This window comes from Dendroctonus ponderosae, unplaced genomic scaffold (assembly GCF_020466585.1).
Source record: "Dendroctonus ponderosae isolate FM_Combo_2020 unplaced genomic scaffold, Dpon_F_20191213v2 Dpon_F_20191213_400, whole genome shotgun sequence".
In the NCBI taxonomy this organism is placed as follows: domain Eukaryota; kingdom Metazoa; phylum Arthropoda; class Insecta; order Coleoptera; family Curculionidae; genus Dendroctonus; species Dendroctonus ponderosae.
The window spans coordinates 1-19,117 of record NW_026018613.1 but is presented as its reverse complement, the minus strand read 5'-3'; the positions used below and the strand labels follow the sequence as shown (position 1 = coordinate 19,117).

Below are 19,117 nucleotides of genomic sequence, written 5' to 3'. Positions count from 1 at the left end.
TTTATCTTGTTGCGTTTTTAACTTATAAACAACTAATTACTCAGTAAAACCAAATCGTTAACCATCCCAACAATGCTGTTAAAAATAACCCTCTAAACCACTTTTACCCCATTTTCACCTTTTGAAATTTAGTTATCCACAAACAAGCTCGTGTTGATCAAACAGAAGTTGCCACGGGAAACCAGTAATAAAACTTCCGGAAAATTCATCTATCATCAATTTCACTTGTTGTCATGAAACGCTTTGCACGTAAATAACTTCAAATGGTGAGCGGTAAAGAGTTTCGCAACACTTTAAAAAAACCTCTGCCAAATGCTAAGGAAACTGATAAATCTTGTAGGGTAGTTCCAGCGTTTACAATTCAAGCGTTCCAAAAAGGTAAGTCTTGAATCTATTTGTATTGAGGGAAGACAAGGAAATTGATTAATTAGGGACTTGTGTAAATCCTCCTCCGAAATGCAACGCTTTTAAAGAAGTTGAACCCAAGGGGGGCAAGAAGTTCCGAATGAACTACAAGAGAGGAAACTTACCGATTGCTCTAGAAGCAAAAGGGGGGAAAGTTTCATGGAAGGTGATTCACTTGAGATTGCAAAATTTAGTCGAAAAGCGTTTGCTGCATTCTAGGCAGATGTTAATAAATTAGACTTCCACTACTACTTGCCGATGTTTTTCGAAGGACTTTGCGAAACTGAAAATCCATACAAATTATTTGCACAACAGGGAATTCATGATATGCTTACTCACGGAGGGCAGAAGATTTTCCCTTGCATTCCTCAGTTGATTATCCCCATAAAAGGTAAGTTTGGGCTAACAATTATTTTTTTTAATCACCGCACTTTTTAATAGACGCTCTCAAAACGAAAAACAAAGAAGTCATGTGCTCCACCCTCAAGGTGCTTCAGCATTTAGTGAGAGCCGGAGACATGATTGGCGAGGCTCTTGTTCCATATTACCGACAAATTTTACCCACATTGAATTTGTTTAAAGAAAAAAACGGCAAGTAGTTTTTTGGAGAAAATCCAGTCGCGAAACTTACAGTACTTTTTCAGTTAATTGCGGTGACGAAATAGATTACAGCCAGATGAGAGGGGATAATTTAGCAGACATCATAAACGATACCTTAGAAATATTGGAGCGATATGGAGGAGAAGACGCTTTTATCAACATCAAATACCTAATCCCTACCTATGAATCATGTATGCTGAACTAAAAAGAAAATAGATTATTACTGATTATAGTGGCATTAAATTGAAGTCAATGAGTAAATAATTTATAGAAAGACAATAGTATATTATATACCTAGGTCGAGAAGTAGGCCATTATATACCGAGCACTTCGCAGGTTATTAGTTAAAAAAAATGTATGTCCAGAACCTACACTTTTTGGATAAATATTGTAATCCGGAATTTCGCACTGTTTACTTTTTGACATAAGATGTTCCATGAGTGTTGGGTTTGGCCAATTATCGGTTATAAATTGGAAAAAACACTACTTTTACTTATGCCCAGAAAAATGTGTCCTTTTATTCCTTTCTGCAGAAACAAAAAAGGAGTAAAAACCTCGTCAACTGATTCTACATATATATATATATATTTATTTTGCTAATAAAGAAATACCGCGAACACTGTAACGACGCAAAATATTGTATCCTGGAAAAAAAACATCGGTATTTTAGGCTATTCAGGAAATCTTTGGTTGACTATTTACTCACGTTCATGAAAATCTCACTGCAACACGTATCGATTTCTGAGTCCCAAATGCACCTCACGCCTGATTTCACTCCTTGGCCCTTCCGTTCCCCAATCACCACTTGCACTATGTGTCTATATCTTTTCATTTCTATATCTAACAGAAGTAAACTTCGGATTTTAGCTACAAAATTGAAAACTAGGCTGCTTTATTTACCTTTAACTTTTTCATTTATTTCATTTGCCATTTGTATGGTCCATTTCTTTGCAATATCTGCATCATATGATTTGCCTTCTAGAGTATTGAACTGGACGTTTCGGATTATGGTTTTTACTGGCACTTCTTTAAAGCTAGGTGGAAAACAAGGGGAATTTAACAACGATGTAAATAATTTGGCTTTATTTATTTACTATTATTGCTTTCAGTAGCAACTATGTGAATTGTGTAGTGTTTGAGCAGATACTCACATGTCTTGAAAGCTTGGCTTGATCTGATACGAGTTCTGAGGCGTAACTGATTCATGACTGAGTTGCTTCATTTCTTCTACAGCGTAGCTTGAGTATATCGATCCATTTGCTTGCGATGATGGTCCCCGTATTGTTGCCTGAGAAATCGCATCTTCTGGCTCCACGTCGTCTTCCCTATCTTCAGCCATAATTCAAGTAAGATATAACTTATATTCAGTAATTTACGTTATTTTTTTCACTTCTGAGTATGAGCTATATAAACAATGTGTAAACAAAAAGTATTGAGCGAAGTGTGGTTATGTGTATTTGTTGGCACTGCAGAAGATTCGTTGTCATAGATACGCGCACAGAATATCCGGATATTCTGTGGATAAGCGATAGTTAGTTGTATGTGTGGTAGTCTAGATATATACTTTCATATGCAAGGATCTTGACAGCTCTGGCTCCGGTCACTGGCGCGCAGTTTGAAAATTTACATTTAGGGCCTTGCATTATTTTTGTAAAACAAATTGCATTAAGTTTCCTAAATGGTATTGGAAAGAGAGTTTTTAAAGTCCGTTCCCATTTGTCTGCAGCAACACTTCCCCAAATGTGTTGATGGAAAGCAAAAATGAACAAAGATTTAACATATTTTGGGGCAACGAATATTTAAAACAAATAATAAGTATATGTATTTAGTCAAATTTTACCCTCATCTATGATGATCATTTTTATTTTGCACTTTACTTTTGCTGCTGAACTTTTGAGATTCTCCTCAAGTCAGCCTTAACTGATAAAAATAGACATTGGCAGCTAGCTAGATGATTATTTCGAGTAAGTTCCTTGCTTCTAAAATATTTTAATTCGTTAGATCACGAGTGATTGTAGAAGTAGCAAGTTTAAAAAAATTAAACAATTTAAAGTCGCCGTTTCCATATACGTTTGATCGTTAAACTTTAACGTGCCAACAACCGTGTTCCACCCTGTATATGTTATGTTCTTCCACAATTATACTCTTAATCATAATTTAACATATACATTATATAAGGAAATGAGCATTGCTTGTGCCAGAAACCCATCCTAATCTTGCCTGCAAAACGAAATAAAACTGATTGGTGACTTTTTTAAATTTATTTATTTAATCTAAGTTACACCGTTCTGAACAGGGGACTCAAAGTGGGTGAATTTCTTGATAAGTTCTACATTATTAAACACGAAGGACTTGACTTTGCGGCATTTTTTTTGGATGTAGCCAATTTTGTCTTTTAGTTGTTCCTCGCTAAGTGGCAATGTTAATCGTATATTCTCTGAAACAAAATTTATTCAAGATATACGGCGTATCGATGCTAAAATGCATTTAGATATATTTTTTTAAAGCTCTATTGTGTCAATGAAGAAGCTGGGATTTTTCACACTTTCAACATAGCTGAAGATAGTCATTTTAAACAGTTCTTGCGGAAGAAGCTTTGCTTCTCAAATTCAAGAGGTTTTCCAAAAGTTAACAAAAACAAAAAATTTCTGGAATCGTCCATGGAATTGCCGTTCGGCCTTTGGGAGTCTCTGACCAGCAAGAAATTTCACAGCTTTCTTATAAGGCAGGTTTGAGATTAATGTTCACCATCCAAAATACAAATCCAGTTGAAAACTTACCCAGAGTTTTGAATTGCAAGTTTGCAAGTCTTTCCAAACATTGGCAACAATCGACGTAACAAGATTCCTTATAATTCGGGTAGTTCCAGGTAAATGTTATCAAAGGATAATGCTTTTGAATGATTTTCTTAAACTGCTCATCCCGCATTGGTTTGTCCACATTTAGATTCACGGTGGCTCTTGGGAGGTAAACGAAAAACATTTCCCACTGGCTTTCCCGCACTATGGATATCGTATCGAGTTTCCGGATTGTATCATCCATATATAAATTCAACGTTTTGAGCTTGCAAATCCTCACTTGCAGCTGCAAGTCAAATTGGCATAAGAAATAATTAATTTTCAGCCAAACTGATTTCAAGCAAAACTTACTATGCAAACCTTGTTGAAAAATAGTAGAAATATCCAGCAGTCAATAGTGAGAGTCTCCAAGTTGTAGAACATTTCCACGGAGTTTGCGAAATTCCAGCTATCAAAGTATTTGCGCGAGTTGTAGGTGGAGTAGTGAAGAGCGATGTGTTTGATGGTTGATTTGGATCTTAGGCAAGCCATCAAGAGATTGCTGAAGTTCATTTCGTTCATGTTGGCGTTTATTAAAGTGAGGCTTTCCAATCGATTTTGCTGTCTGAAACGTAGCTGATTAAGCAAAAAGTTTGAAATTTACCGTGTACTTACTTAAGGAACCGCATTAGCAGATAGCAGAGCTTTTTAAGTTGGTAAATATCGTACCACTCGTGGATCACCAGATGTTTGACTTGAACAAAGCGCTCAAATAGCAGAATCAGAAATCTTCCAACTCTCTTCACGGTTTCCTTGTGTCGCAAGCAAAACACTTTTTCACTCAGGACATACGGAACGCTCCATCCTATTTCCAGCTCTTCGATGTAGTGATGATAGTTTTGAGTGAGAAATATTACACTTGGCTCTGGAAATTGAAGATATTGATTCTCGGTTTTCAAAACTTCTAAACAAACCAAACCATTGAAATCCTCATCCACCTTAACATTAAGTTTTTTCCAAAGCGAGGGTGTTTCTACCGCATCTCTCCATCGTCTGCATGTTGAGGAGAAACTCATCTTATCACGAGAGGGGAGGAGTTTAAAAATATTCCCCAGAATTTCGTTTGGCAGGGTTGTCCAATCGGGATACTGTTGTGCCATTGTGGACACACCACTTCTGAAGGATTTTGCTCATTCTCCGGTTTGTTGGTTTAACGTGGAGTCCCTTTTGCTCAATGCCGGGCGTTAATTGCGCTTTTTCAATGATTGTACTTTAAATTTTTTTGTGCATCGAATAAATGACGGATTTGGCATAATAATCAGCTGGTTTTTTCATTGTTCATCAATCTGATTCATCCAGCGCCAGCTAGTAGTTTTTGTCAGCATCATACAGGGTTATTGAAATGTTCCGCATAGCTGTAGGATTTTTTCGAAACACTTAGCTTGAACTGGATGAGGTTTTTTGAGAGCGAACAGATATTTCACAGCTGTTTTACATTCCAATTTCAATGGAGTTTGGAATTATTCTCTGTATCATGAACACCTTTTTTTGTTTCCAGGTGACACAATGCAGCTTTCGATAAGTTGGGCTTTAAATTTTCCCTGGAAGATAGGATTGTTGACATGTATTTTATTATATATATCAGTGCATGTAATATTTATGCAATGATCAACGACGCGAAAATATCTTGATTCTGTATTGCGTTATTTCAGTTTCTTGTTTTAATACGAACGTAACAGCAAACATGTAAAACAAGTGTCGTTCTTGTGTGAATTACACCTTCTATTGCCTTGGAACGTAATTTGTTGCATTTATTGGTGTTTTCTTCTGTGAATTTATCTGTTTATTGGTGTGTATCATTCTCTCGATATTTCAAAAAAGATGAATTTTTTGAAGAACTTTGACCATCAATAGCACAGGACCCAGACATTTTTTGCTAATAAAAGTAAGGTCAGATCGTCTTCTTTTGACCCAAAGAATATCGCAGTATACTTTTGATCATGTGCTTACGGGACACCCTGTAGAACACCGTCTCTTTGGAATTTCGTTCCTCTTCGATCAGCAGCTTATCCGTAATAAGTATCTAAACTTTGACTTCCTTGAATGCACATTTTCCGCTGAAAAAAATATTTTTTTTAATGGCACAAATTCACTGTTTTGGTCCAGCTTGAAAATTTTGCTATGATTAAACAATAAGAAAGCAAACTAAACACAAAATCACATGTTCACGTGAAAGTGTTTTTCGGGCTTTGAAGCCGTGGTCCATGGGAAGCACGAAAAACATTTCTATATGTGATTTGACCGTTCGTGAAAGCCTTCATAGTCCGATACACATAAAATATTTGGTGTTTTGTAAAAATATGGATCGTTTTCTAAAGCTTAAATTCTCGATATTTGGATAAAATTTTATGTGGCGGCCACTAATTATTAGAAGCAGTTTAGAAACAATAAAAATAATAAAATTATAGCAACTGTCCACTGTCAATTCCACAGCAGATCTTCTCATAAGGTTGAAAAAAGGTTAGTAATTCTGCTATATTCGGAACTATACATCAACAGGTTTGCCCTCTTGGCTTTTTTTTGTTGCTTTTATTTAGTAACTCTTTTCCGTCAAATTGAGAGTACCATTAGAAATTTATCCATTATTTTAAAACCTTGATTAACTCTTCCTCTGGGATCTTTGTGGGTTGTTCGAACATATTTATTTTCATATATATTAAAAAAAACGTTTTTAAATAAATTTTGAGTCACATATGTACATTTGCAAAAGTTCTTATGATCGATACCCTGGAAACTTTCAATACTTTCATGTAAATATATGACTGATGACTATTTATTTAGCTTGGTTTGTCTATTACAAGAAGATAACTTCTCGCATGTTTACGATTATTTGCCCAATATTTCGGATAATAATTTCCAAACTTCGTCTTATTATGGGGAATTAATTGCATCGCCTACGTGTTCATTGAACAGTATTTTGCTAGTCATTATGGAAAAACCAGTTTCTGAAAAGGAAGAGATGTAATCAACTTGCAGACGTTTTCATCCAATCGGGGATTTTTAGCTCAATACCGGGGTAACGACAATCCATGCCTGGCAGTTTTAAATACGCAATAAATTGTCTCCTTATAAATTTGCCAATTTTGCAACAAACATGGGCTTTATTATGGAATGTAACTAGACTATGCACTGCACATCTTCTCTTGATTCTTCAAAAAACATTGAATTCATTACTCCAGCACCTAACTGACCAGCCTCGGTAATAAACAGTCAACTCGAGCGATAACTATAAACAACGCTTCTGACCTCAATCACTTTAACAATTGAACCCCGACTTAAGAACAAGCACATTGGCAATAATGCTAGTAAAAATTTTATCTGTGATTTTAGCAATTACGTTCATTAACAATGTGGCCAGTGAAATTGGATACGCAGTACCGGAGCCAAAAATCGACATTTTCGATACTAAAGGCTTTAGAGTATCCATTCCGGATGGATTCGGACTGGAACTGTTCGCTTTCCATGGGAAAATTAACGAACCCATGAATGGACTGGAGGCTGGACAGTTTTCGAAGGACATCCTGATGAAATGTGGCGATTTGTGGGTTTTTGAAGATAACACCGAAAAATTGGTGGTTGGAAATACACTTTACTATTGGTTGTTCGTTATCAGGAACAGGTTGGGGCATCGGTATGATAATGGGAAATTTGTTGTTCGAGGTAAGTGCACAGTTTACTTAAGCGTGTGGTGCGGAGTTTTCTTCTGCAGTTTGCATATTGTTGCATGGGAAATTGAATTGCGGATTTTACGCTCTGGTATTAAAAGTTTCCAATTATATCAGAAGCATTTGGTTAATTAAACTTACTACTTCATCTACTTGTTATTTCATGCAATTTTAAGATTATAAATCGAACTTCAATTATTTTTCAGACATAACTAGTTACAGTCCCTTGTCTTGCCAATCTACAGCTACCGAGCCACCTAAAGACTCTTGGATTTTCAACGACACTTACTTGAACAATTTGGAGCACAATCCTTTATTCGATGTTCGGTCACTTGAAGGACTTACTGGCTCTGTGGGTTTGAAAAAATCCGAAAAACGAGACGTTGAAATCTCTGTATGTTGTGACCTATTTTTAAACCTGTCCCATCGTCTGGTGGGTGTGGGTATTGAGAATCAGAAACTCATGGAAGAGAACCGGATTTTAACCGAGCTGGTTGAACGAGATGAGTATTCTGCCAAAAATCTGAGACTGTTTGGGAATTACCCGGAAACCTATTATCCGACTCCAAAAGACTTTGCTCAGAATCTGCTCAGAGAAAAGCTGCAACTTTACAATGTGCGAGTGGTGACAGCGAAAACCATCCCTGGAGATGGCATCAGTTTTACCGTGGAAACTCTAAGAGATAAAATTAATGTAATTTTGGCAGCGAAGTCGGGACTGATGGGTTCGAACTTCGAACTATTATGGTAGATGTTGCATGATTTGCAGGCTTTTCAATTGAAATAAACATATTGAAAATGCTTTCGTTGTTATTGTCCGGTATGCATTTATGTGCAAGATTACGCCATCGTTTGAAATTTGAAAATATCTTTTTGGGCCGCTCTTGGACAAATTGAGCTGGCGCCAATTTTACGCCACTGGATAGAGAATTAAATTCATCGTGGAAACATAGTGGGGAAAATCTTGGCAGTTTCCACGTAAAAAGCGAAAGTTCAACATATGGTCACCGTCATATGAAAAGGCCAGAAAGGGAAATGCTTCAGGAGACAAAAAAACACAGTTTAAACCTATACATATTTTTATGTATGACTTATTTTGCTTAAATATTTAAGCATTTACTAAAATGTTACAAAGGAAACCAAATAAAATGTGGGATTTTAGAAAAATCAGCAGACTTGAGCCAATTTCCCTCGTCATATCATCACTCATGCTGGACTTTATTTAAATTAAAAAATTAATATTAATTCTTTTGCATTCCAACAAGTATGGAAACGAAAAAACCATGAAAATTTTGTTGCCAATACATACACATTAGCGAGAAACACTGGAGTTATATGGACAATCCTGAAATGTGAGTGGCTCTGGTTCGAAAGCCTCTCACCACATAAATAACGGTTTAATTCTTGTTTCTAATTAAAAAAAACCCTTTACTTAAAAGACGCTTTATTTTGTTCTAAGACACCATTTGCATTTTCAGAATTACTGAATTGAGGATGTATTTTTGTGCCTTCCTTCACACAAGTCTTCTGCCTTCAAGAGCCCATTGGAAATATTGGAATGGAAAACTGGCGCCTCATTATCACTTGTATTAAAACAGCTCTTGATATGAAGCTTCAGACCTTGATTCGTGGTGAAACCTTTGCTGCATAATTTACACACATAAGGTTTTTCGCCGGTGTGTCCCCTCAAATGGACCTTGTACGGTGTCCATTGTCTGAAGTTCTTCGCACAATATCCGCAAGTGTATGGACGTTCGCCTGTATGAATTCGCTCATGATAGGTGAGAACGTACTTGTGCTTAAAGGCTTTTCCACATTCCTTGCACTCAAACGGTCTATGTTCTGTATGGGAGATTTTGTGCTTTTTTAAGTTATCACTGTCCTTAAATCCCTGTCCGCATATATCGCACAGGCATTTCTTCTCCACCGTTTTCGTTTGCTTCTTAATATGAGCCTTATCTATGTGATATTTTAGCAGGTTTAAAGTCTTAAATTCCATTCTGCATGTGTTGCACCAGAGAAGAGATGGATCATTCAAAATATCGGCTTTGTGCATGCAAATCTGGTGCCGCAGCAGTGCCTTTGCCCCGAAATACATATTTTTGCATACTATGCAGGTGGTTTTCTTGGTTTCGTCGTGTCGGAGCATGTGCTTGCGAAAATTCGCTCGATTGTTGAATGTTTTTTCGCATTTCTGGCATACATTTGTGTCCATGTGGCTGGATGTTAAATGGCTCAACAGCTTCTTGGTCGTATCGGCTTTAAAAGAACACATTGGACAGGGGATTTTATTCGCTTCCGGGTGATTTTCCATATGACAAAACAGTGCTCGAAGCGACTTGAATTTTCCCGTACATCTTAAGCAAGCGAAATTCTGCTGTTTGTGAACCGTTATGTGCTTTTCCGCTTCAGAACTGAACTGAAACTCGGCTGAACACGTTTGGCAAATATACAAATCCGATTCCTCGTCATGTTGGTACGTGTGCTCTTCGTCAGGCTCTAGAGAACCATGCTGCTTTTGATGCATCTTCAGCTCCTTTACTGTTAAGAATGTTTTAGAGCATTTACTGCATTCGCGTGGCACTCGATATGGCCTTCGTTTGGGGGCTTCAAAATTTTTCATGCCGCATTGCTGTCGATGTTTCGCCAAGAATGTCCTGGATGAATAGTTTTTGTCGCAAGTGGAACATGAATATCGCGCTGGTTTTGCTTGATTCGATACTTTTTGGCTCTTGAGTTCTGCAGCGTTTCGGGATTTTCTATAGCGGCTCTTTATTCGTAACCTAAAAAAATTATTCGTGTTAGAGCCAAAGTGGACTTTGATAGCTTGATTAAAGATTTTTAAGTTTGCTAAAACATTTGTTATGTAATATAGGTAGTATATTTTGAATTTTATATTTGTTCGTAGGGCATTAAACAGTTTTGGACCAATATAAGTTATGAATTTTCGGTACAGGTTTCTCAACACTTTAGAAAGACTCAGGTCAATGCTTCTTAAGCTTCTAATTGGTTGGTGGTTCACATACAGAAAATTATTTACGTTATACATTTGTATAATTGTAGATTCCATATAAATTGTTTGTGTCAAATATATGCGCTAGCTATATGCTATCTGTTACAAATTTTTTTATATGTATATATACAGTGAATGTGTTGAGAAAACACTTTGCAAACAATCATCATAGCTTTTAAGATTTTCAACCGTTTGCATTTTCCGAGATGCAGCTTTTATCGAAAATAGTGCGTTTTTTAACAAATTTCCAAAACGATATAAACAGAGTTCTGCAGAACATTTATACTGACAATAAGCGTTTTCAAGCAAGTTTTCTGAACAAAATTGCGACCTTAATTGCACAAATAAAACACTGATCATTTGTCTTGAAAAATCGTCTTTTGGGCATTCAAACTCTTTCAAGATTTTCAACCGATTGCAGTTTTGCGAACGAATTTTCAATGACCCGAATCGGGCCCATAGAAAAGGGTTTCTATGACCCCCATAACCCTCCTTCTGGATGCGCTCTTGTGACTGATCTACCCGATATTGGTCGTAGAAAGTTTGAAACTTTGACCGAGAAAACATGACTATTTAGACACCCTGTACAATTTTTCTTTGGTTATCTTGGAATTTTAAATTGCAAATATCACAGTGAAAAGGAAAGAGATCCGAATGAATGAATGAATGTGTACGTAATTCGGCTGAGGATAAAAAGCTTTGATGACATGTCTTGCATTCATGCTGCTTTTGCTTCGTATGCTTATTCCGATAACTAATTAAGTAAGATTTCTTTTTGAGCTTTCCCTGGCAAATTCGCCTTCGAACGGGCGCTTGCTTGAGTGACTGACCCTAATAGATTTCAGGTTGCTTATAGATAAAAAAAACGTTTAAGCCAAATATCACAATCGTACTGCTTTGCCTTTGTATTCTTGTTAAGATAGTCAGTTAACTGATGTTTTAGTTTAAATTGCAAAAATCGCATTCGAAAGAGCGTTTCTCTGAACGAGTCGTATTAATATGATGGCTCAATTTGGCATTGGAATAGCTTTTTCCAATGCTTGCTTAAACGACCGGTTGTGTGATCAAATGCGATTTTAAAGTTTTTAACTTCAAATCAAAATTAATTCCTGGGTTTCAGTCATTTATTGTCTTTATTTATCAATTAAAATACGTTTCGGTGTATTTTTTCACCATCATCAGTTTTTACGTTGTTGTTACACGTAAATTTTCTGTAAATATGTAATTCTAAAAATGTATGCCAAGGCTTAAAGCAGCAACAACGCTACATTCGGAGTTGCTTCTTCAGCTAAATTAATTGAAGTACCAAAAAGCTGAAATCCTCTTTCGAGCTTTAGGTGCAGATCTACGGATAATCCCGTATTCTTATCAGCTAATATTACAATCGCTCCAGGTTGCTTTGAAACTATTAATTTTGATTCTATTTCTTATATTTCACTATATTATTACATTACTGCTAAATTACACTTCATTTTCTAATAATATATCAACTGCTAAAAAGATGTTTTGGAGTAACAAATTTCTATAATTGTGTCAGTTATTCGAAACAGTTAAAAAATGTTTAAACAAGTATTTCCTTAGAATTAACTTAACCAAAACCCTTAGATCCTTAGAATTAACCCAAACCTATTTTCCTCATGTTAATGAAAGTTAAGGTGCCATAAAAGGTAAAGGATTTTCTAATGGGATGATACATTGAATCAAATTTAAAAGAGCATTTGAACTCTCACTCAGATCATCATAACCCGTTACTTCTCCAGATCACAACTTTGCGTTTCTTTAAAAAAGCTCAAGTTTACATTCTTTCAACATTGTGTGGACTCAACAAGTGAAGAAACTTGACCATCAAAAGCGTCGCTTGTTTGCAGTTTCAGCTTTAAAGCGCCTTATTAATTAAATGAATCCAAAGTTGCTTTTCAACAAAATCGTGTATTCTGATGAAGCACATTTTTACGATTAATCAAAATTGTCGTTTTTGGTGTGAAAAGAATTCGCAACAGGTCTGTGAGAACAAACCTCGAACCACTGGTGAGTTGAAATTAAATCGCTGCATTGTTGAAAATAGAGCCGATTTATCGAATCTGCTTCTGTAGTCCAAGCCGAGAAGGACGAGAAGGTTGAATTATGTGTTATTCAGAACAAAAAGGACTACATTTTTGGATATCAGCCTTATTGGAAAACCCTTTATTATTTGGGATGTTAATTTATTATGTTAATGTTATGTATTGTTTGTTAATTTGTTATTTTATAAAGTCGTTTCTTATGTTCTCTAAATTGCAGGTTCGGAATGCACGGCACGACAATGTTGGAGTAATGTATCTTTCAGTTTGAATTGTATATTGCAAATATCGCATTGCAGAGGACCTTCCTCGGAATGAGTTTTCAAATGATCTTTATAGAAACGTTCAATAACAAACGTTTTATCGCATATGCTGCAGGTGTATTCCGTTAGAATCATATGATTATTTCGATGCTTAACCAGTTGGTATCTTTTCTTAAATTTAGAACTGCAAATATCACATGCATAAGGGCGTTGGTCCGAATGTGTTTTCATATGAAAAAATAATTCCGAATGTAAGACAAAGGTTTTATTGCAAATGTCACAGTTGAATTGTCTTTTTTTCGTGTGCGTGTTATGATGAATTGTTAATTGCCTGATTCGTTTAAATTTTAAACCGCAAATATCGCATTCGAAAGGGTGATTTTCTGAATGTCTGGCCAAATGAACATCTAAGTTTGATTTATCAGCAAAAAATGCCCAACAAAAATTGCACTTATATTTTTTTAGTTTAGTCCTCGCAGCTTGTGGATCTGTGGTTTGAGTGCTACTTAGATTACTGGTTAGTTCGTCTTCAGTTTTTATCAGCACCGGCAATTCTTCCTCTTCAGCTGTAATTTTCCCACCCTGCGCGTGACACTCATTTAAATGCATATTTAACTTTGACTTATTTATAAAACATCTCGAGCAAATATTACAAGAGTGTTGATTATTTATTTGAGCAGCATTCGCAGCTTGTTCATGTGCGGTTTCACTGCTACTCAGATTACTACTGGCTTCGTCTTCAGTTTTTACCCGCACAAACAAGTCCTGCTCTTCAATTTTAATTTTCCCAACTTCTGCATGACACTCATTTAAATGAATGTTAAAGTTTGACTTATTTATAAAACAAATCGAGCAAATACTACAGTAATGTTGATTTACTTGAGCAGCATTCGCAGCTTGTTCATATGTAGACTCACTACTGGCTTCGTCTTCAATTTTTACCAGGCCGGACAAGTCCTGTTCTTCAATTTTAATTTCTTCCTTTACTTGCATATAAAAGTTCGGCTGCATTCCAACGCAATATCTACAAATAAAAATTCAAAATCAGCGAAACGATTGAAGACTTAATTCTGATCTTGATGATGGGGCAAATATTTCTTCAGGTCTGTTTCAATATTTACATAATAATAATAATGAAACACCAGCTTATATTTCTTAAAAGTTTTATTAATTTTGATACCATTTTATGTTTAATCCTCAGTAAATATGTGTCGGCTACAAATAACATACTTTAATTTATTGTAAATGTATAACTAAATAGAAAAAATATAATTCAAACGAAATGTAAAAACTAAAACGGTATCCTTTTTCCCCAAGGTCTTGATCCATATGATTTTATGATATTTGGAAATTTGATAATACCATAATTTAGAAATAATACAAAAAGAACATTTTTGCGATGCAAATAGCAGATAATGCAGGAAGTAAAAGCACTAATTGCGTTCCTTAAAATCATCTAGTAACAAGTAACGCAGATTATAACAGTCATACATAGGTACTACGCCGATACTTTCACAGTCTTTTTATCAATGTTTTATGATTTATTCGAATTTTTTTGCTCAATTTGATTTTGCTTGATTCGTTGCACGGTATGTGCGTTATTAGCATGTGGGCGAAATCTACGTCTCTTTTTTAAACTTTTATTGCAAATATTACTACAAATATAGACTACCTAAAATGCCACAGTCTATTTGCAGATTGTCTAAATTATTCTGCAAAGCGAGAAGAAGCAAATAATTTGCAAATTTTCGGATTTTGTAGAGCGCCGGTAACATCGGCATGTGTTTGTTTACTTTATTACTTGTTTTAAAAATAGCGAAATACTAACCCCTTTATCAGTCTTATTCTTATTTGACGATTTTTATATCATTTCAGATTTTTTTCGGTAATGAGGACAAATCGGTAATCCGAACACACCGGGTGCATTCAATTGACCGGATTAAAGATGTTCCATATTTTCAATTCTATACAGGGTGGCCATTTTCTGAATCTTTGTACTTCGGTAACTTCTACATTTATAAAGATAAAGAATCCGTTAGATGGCAAAATTGGGCAGAATTCGATTGCCTATTCATTACTGTTTTTAAAATTTGGCTATCCGACTTGGTTCCTGAAATATCCTGAAAATGCAAGAAATCAACACTTTTTTAATTATCATATAATTCGTAAACTGTTTAAGTTATAAAAAAAGTTAAAATTGTTTGTGGTAGAAATTTTTGCGTTGAATCCAAAGTTGTACTAAGGGCAGTTTTAATTTTTTTTCTGAGCTAAACAGTTTATGTATTAAGTGATAATTAAAAAAGTGTTGATTTATTTCCTTTTCAGGATATTTCAGGAACCAAGTCGGGCACCTAAATTTTGAAAACGCTAATGAATAGGCAATCGAATTCTGCCCAATTTTGCCCATTTAACGGATTCTCTATCTTTAAAAATGTAAAAGTTACTCATACAAAGATTCAGAAAATGGCCACCCTATATTTTTATAGTTCAATTTGTTTCTTCTTTGATTGGCTGAACGAAATGTTTGGTACTATTAACATGTCGGTTTAAAGTTTTTTTCATTTTAAATGTTTTGTTGCAAATATGGCATTGAAAAGGCCGTTTGTCCGAATGCGATACCAAATGCATACGCAATCTATCGGCAGAATAGAAAATTTTAATACACATCTTACACTTGAACTCTCTTTCTTTCGTATGCTTGTTACGATGAATGTTTAAGTAGTCTTTTGACTTAAATGTTGAATTGCAAAACTCGCATTGAAATGGCCGTTGATCCGAGTGAGACTTCAAATGATAGTTGAAATTATTTAGATATAAATACGTTTTATTACAAATTGTACAGCTGTATTGCTTTTCTTTTGTATGTTTGTTTCGGTGAACATATAATTCACCTGATCTTTTGAATAACGCATTGCATATATCGCACTGAAAAGGGCGGTTATCTGAATGACTTTTCATATGATCATTTAATTTAGAGTTTCTACCAAATGCTTTATTGCAAATCTTGCACATGTGTTGGTTTCCTTTAGTATGAATATTTCGATGCTCAGTTAGGTCAGACTTTAGCTTAGATTTAAAATCGCAAAAATCGCATTCATAAAGAAGCGTGTCTGAATGCGTTTTCAAATGGTCATCTAAATTTGAAATTAACAAAGTTGTAGCACAAATCTGACAAGTGTACTGTTCATTTTTCGTGTGTCTCTTTTGATGAATCTGTAGGAACCTTTTTTGCTTATACTTTAAACCGCAAATATTGCATTGGAAAGGCCCACGGTCTGCATGGCACTTTTTTAAATGAATATTTAACTTTGATTCATTCATAAAGGATATCGAGCAAATATTACAGTTATGTTGATTTATTTCAGCAGCCTTCGCAGCTTGTTTAGATGTGTTTTCACTGCTACGTGGATCACTACTAGCTTCGTCTTCAATTTTTATCAGCACGGATAAGTCTTGTTCTTCAATTGTAATTTCTTCCTTTACTGGCATATAAAAGCCCGGTGTCATATGAAATGAATATCTATAAAGCAAATTACATAATTAGCAGAAAATATTTAAAACTTCATTCTGAACTTTAGCTAATCTACAATTATTTAAGGAGCAAACATTTATTGTTCTAATGTTTCAATCTTTACATACTTGAATAATAATAAAACACAATTAAAAATATCGAAAACTATTTTATGTCTTTTCCTCAGTAAATCATATACTGTAATTTGCTATAGATAATTCTAATATAATTAAAAATAAACGTCTCAAGATCGAGAAATAATTAGAAACGACAGTACAACCAGCACAGAATGTAGGCGTTGAAAAAGCACGGAACGCTTTAAAAACCAAAATACCAAAGATGCGAGAAGAAGACATGAGAAAACGCAAATGCAAAATAAACTGAATAAAACAATTAGGAAAAAGTGCAGAGAAACTATAAGAAAATTGGATGTCAACAAAATGCCGGGAAATTGAACCATTTCAGGCAAGATATGCCACTTTTAATGTTCGCAAGAGAGTAAAAGAAATGACAGGCGGACACAAAAAGCGGCAAGAAAGAACTTTAAGAAACGATAATAAGAAAATAATGCCAGGGACAGAAAACAAACTGGCGAGATGGAAATAATTCATCGAAACACTTTAAAACGCAAATAAGACTCAGATAATGCTTTGTCCCTGTCTTCTCTACCGGTACGAAAGCGGAAAATAGACTCACAAACAGAGAACATAATATAAGCTTATTTTCACTTCTTATTTTTTTTTTGATAAATTCGACTTTTTTTAGGCTGCTTGTTCGAAATGCCTGGCACGAGCATGTCGCCGTAATGAATCTTTAATTTTAAATGTTTTGTCGCAAAAATCGCATTGAAAAGGCCGTTTGTCCGAATGCGTAACCAAATGTCTACTCAATTTTCCCACAAAATAGAAAATTTTATTACATATCTCACACTTGTACTCTTTTTCTTTCGTATGCTTGTTTAGATGAATGTTTAAGTACTTCTTTGTTTTAAATGTTGAATTGCAAAACTTGCATTGAAATGGCCGTTGATCTGAGTGAGAGTTCAAATGATATCTGAAATTCCTTAGAAATAAAAACGTTTTATTACATATTTCACAGCTGTACTGTTTTTCTTTTGTATGTGTGTTTCGATGAGCGTTTAAGTTGCCTTTTGATTTAAATGTTGAATTGCAAAACTCGCATTGATGTTTCCGTTGATCTGAGTGAGAATCCAAATGCTCTTTTAAACTGTGTGGATGTAGAAACGTTAGATTACAAATCTTACATCTGTACTGTTTTTCTTTTGCATGATTATTTCGGTGAACAGTTAAATTACTTTTTCTTTTGAAATCCGAATTGCAAATATTACATTTAAAAGGACCTTTATCTGAGTGAGTTGTCAAATGAGAATCTAATTGTGCTTTTATAGGAAATGTTTTGTAACAGATATTGCACGTGTATTGATTTGCATTAGCATGAATATTTCGATGTTCAGTTAGGTCAGACTTTAGCTTGCATTTAAAATCGCAAAAATCACATGCATAAAAGAGAGTGTCTGAATGCGTTTTCAAATGGTCCTCTAAATTAGAATACAACAAAGTTTTACTACAAATCTGACAAGTGTACTGTTCATTTTTCGTATGTTTCTTTTGATGAATCTGCAGGTACCTTTTTTGCTTACACATTAAACCGCAAATATTGCATTGGAAAGGCCCACCTTCTGCATGACACTCATTTAAATGACTATTTAAATTTGACTTATTTATAAAACATCTCGAGCAAATATTACAGGAGTGTTGATTTATTTGAGCAGCATTCACAGCTGGTTCATATGTAGTTTCACTGCTTCTTCGATCACTACTGGCTTCCTCTTCCATTTTTACCAGCGCAGGTAAGTCTTGCTCTTCAATCGTAATTTCTTCCTTTACTTGAATATAAAAGTCCGCCTTCATACCAACTGAATATCTAAAAATCAAATTACATAATTAGCGAAAAATATTCTTCAGAAGACTTCATTCTGAACTTATCAGCGCATCTTTAGCTAATTGAATAATAATAAAACACCAGCTTATATTTCACAATAGTTTATTCATTCAAAACATCGAAAATATTCACATAGTGAATCACATACTTTATTGAACTATAGATATTATAATATAATTAAATCTAAATGCCCGATAAGAAAATAAACGTCTTAAGATCGAGAAAGAATTAGAAACTACAATGCAACCAGCACAGAATGTAGACGATGACAAAACATGGAATGCTTTAAAAATTAAAATACCAAAGATGCAAGACGAAAACATTAGAAAACGCAAATTGAACCATTTCAGGCAAGAGACGAGAGCAAAAGAAATGACAGGTGGACACAAAAAGCGACAAGAAACAATTTTAAGAAAAAATAATAACGAAATAAAGCCAGGGACAGGAAACAAACTTGCGAGATGGAAATAATTCCTCCAAACACTTTTCGACGACAATAGACCTTGTGATCGACCACCCCCAGACAATGAGATCAATGAAAAAGGACAAGAAATAACCAAAGAATAAGTTACTCATGCAATAAAGACACAAAAAAATGGAAAATCTGGCGGTCCTGACGAAATCATCGTCAAAATGCTTAAATTAATCGCTGAAAACGAAAGCTAATGCCTAGACGTAATACGCTACTATTCAATACGATATACCGTGTGAGTGTCTATGTTGTTTAGATTATTATGTTTCTTAGATTAAGCTGAAAAAATGTAGCGTTTTCAGTTGCGGTACAGATGTAGAACATTATGA

At 34.9% G+C, this 19,117-nt stretch overlaps 6 protein-coding genes across 6 annotated transcripts; 2 read left to right on the top strand and 4 right to left on the bottom strand.

Annotated features, from left to right (window-relative positions):
- Window positions 1-166: 166 nt before the first annotated feature.
- Window positions 167-1,235, top strand: LOC109538116 (parkin coregulated gene protein homolog). Its single transcript, XM_019905205.2, has 5 exons — window positions 167-378; window positions 432-571; window positions 625-796; window positions 847-996; window positions 1,050-1,235. Exons 1-5 carry the CDS (start codon window positions 264-266, stop codon window positions 1,208-1,210), a joined length of 738 nt encoding a protein of 245 aa, XP_019760764.1. The 5' UTR covers window positions 167-263; the 3' UTR covers window positions 1,211-1,235.
- Window positions 1,236-1,565: 330 nt separating this feature from the next.
- LOC125504349 (dynein light chain Tctex-type protein 2B-like) lies at window positions 1,566-2,493 on the bottom strand. The gene is made up of 4 exons (XM_048666204.1): window positions 2,157-2,493; window positions 1,906-2,039; window positions 1,712-1,845; window positions 1,566-1,649 (listed from the first exon to the last, which is right to left on the bottom strand). Exons 1-4 carry the CDS (start codon window positions 2,342-2,344, stop codon window positions 1,602-1,604), a joined length of 504 nt encoding a protein of 167 aa, XP_048522161.1. The 5' UTR covers window positions 2,345-2,493; the 3' UTR covers window positions 1,566-1,601.
- A 758-nt stretch (window positions 2,494-3,251) lies between these two features.
- LOC109538118 (F-box only protein 39) lies at window positions 3,252-5,643 on the bottom strand. Its single transcript, XM_019905207.2, has 5 exons — window positions 4,762-5,643; window positions 4,458-4,707; window positions 4,155-4,407; window positions 3,786-4,089; window positions 3,252-3,442 (listed from the first exon to the last, which is right to left on the bottom strand). Exons 1-5 carry the CDS (start codon window positions 4,940-4,942, stop codon window positions 3,279-3,281), a joined length of 1,152 nt encoding a protein of 383 aa, XP_019760766.1. The 5' UTR covers window positions 4,943-5,643; the 3' UTR covers window positions 3,252-3,278.
- Window positions 5,644-7,066: 1,423 nt separating this feature from the next.
- Window positions 7,067-8,309, top strand: LOC125504348. The gene is made up of 2 exons (XM_048666203.1): window positions 7,067-7,502; window positions 7,714-8,309. Exons 1-2 carry the CDS (start codon window positions 7,142-7,144, stop codon window positions 8,256-8,258), a joined length of 906 nt encoding a protein of 301 aa, XP_048522160.1. The 5' UTR covers window positions 7,067-7,141; the 3' UTR covers window positions 8,259-8,309.
- A 625-nt stretch (window positions 8,310-8,934) lies between these two features.
- Window positions 8,935-11,374, bottom strand: LOC125504347 (oocyte zinc finger protein XlCOF6-like). The gene has a single exon (XM_048666202.1). The coding sequence runs from the start codon at window positions 10,575-10,577 to the stop codon at window positions 8,988-8,990; it is 1,590 nt and encodes a 529-aa protein (XP_048522159.1). The 5' UTR covers window positions 10,578-11,374; the 3' UTR covers window positions 8,935-8,987.
- A 3,911-nt stretch (window positions 11,375-15,285) lies between these two features.
- On the bottom strand, window positions 15,286-16,355 carry LOC109538071 (zinc finger protein 888-like). The gene has a single exon (XM_019905115.2). It carries the CDS (start codon window positions 16,348-16,350, stop codon window positions 15,331-15,333), a length of 1,020 nt encoding a protein of 339 aa, XP_019760674.2. The 5' UTR covers window positions 16,351-16,355; the 3' UTR covers window positions 15,286-15,330.
- Between the last annotated feature and the right edge of the window lie 2,762 nt (window positions 16,356-19,117).

Coding starts and splice junctions, on each gene's coding strand:
- LOC109538116 (XM_019905205.2), top strand. CDS start 264: ATGGTGAGCGGTAAAGAGTTTCGCAACACTTTAAAAAAACCTCTGCCA. Junction 572..624: donor GGGGGAAAGTTTCATGGAAG/GTGATTCACTTG, acceptor GCTGCATTCTAG/GCAGATGTTAATAAATTAGA. Junction 997..1,049: donor TTTGTTTAAAGAAAAAAACG/GCAAGTAGTTTT, acceptor GTACTTTTTCAG/TTAATTGCGGTGACGAAATA.
- LOC125504349 (XM_048666204.1), bottom strand. CDS start 2,344: ATGGCTGAAGATAGGGAAGACGACGTGGAGCCAGAAGATGCGATTTCT. Junction 2,040..2,156: donor AAGCCAAGCTTTCAAGACAT/GTGAGTATCTGC, acceptor TTTTCCACCTAG/CTTTAAAGAAGTGCCAGTAA. Junction 1,650..1,711: donor GCAGTGAGATTTTCATGAAC/GTGAGTAAATAG, acceptor TTTTTTTTCCAG/GATACAATATTTTGCGTCGT.
- LOC109538118 (XM_019905207.2), bottom strand. CDS start 4,942: ATGGCACAACAGTATCCCGATTGGACAACCCTGCCAAACGAAATTCTG. Junction 4,408..4,457: donor CTGCTAATGCGGTTCCTTAA/GTAAGTACACGG, acceptor GCTACGTTTCAG/ACAGCAAAATCGATTGGAAA. Junction 4,090..4,154: donor TTTTCAACAAGGTTTGCATA/GTAAGTTTTGCT, acceptor TTTGACTTGCAG/CTGCAAGTGAGGATTTGCAA.
- LOC125504348 (XM_048666203.1), top strand. CDS start 7,142: ATGCTAGTAAAAATTTTATCTGTGATTTTAGCAATTACGTTCATTAAC. Junction 7,503..7,713: donor TGGGAAATTTGTTGTTCGAG/GTAAGTGCACAG, acceptor ATTATTTTTCAG/ACATAACTAGTTACAGTCCC.
- LOC125504347 (XM_048666202.1), bottom strand. CDS start 10,577: ATGGAATCTACAATTATACAAATGTATAACGTAAATAATTTTCTGTAT.
- LOC109538071 (XM_019905115.2), bottom strand. CDS start 16,350: ATGACACCGGGCTTTTATATGCCAGTAAAGGAAGAAATTACAATTGAA.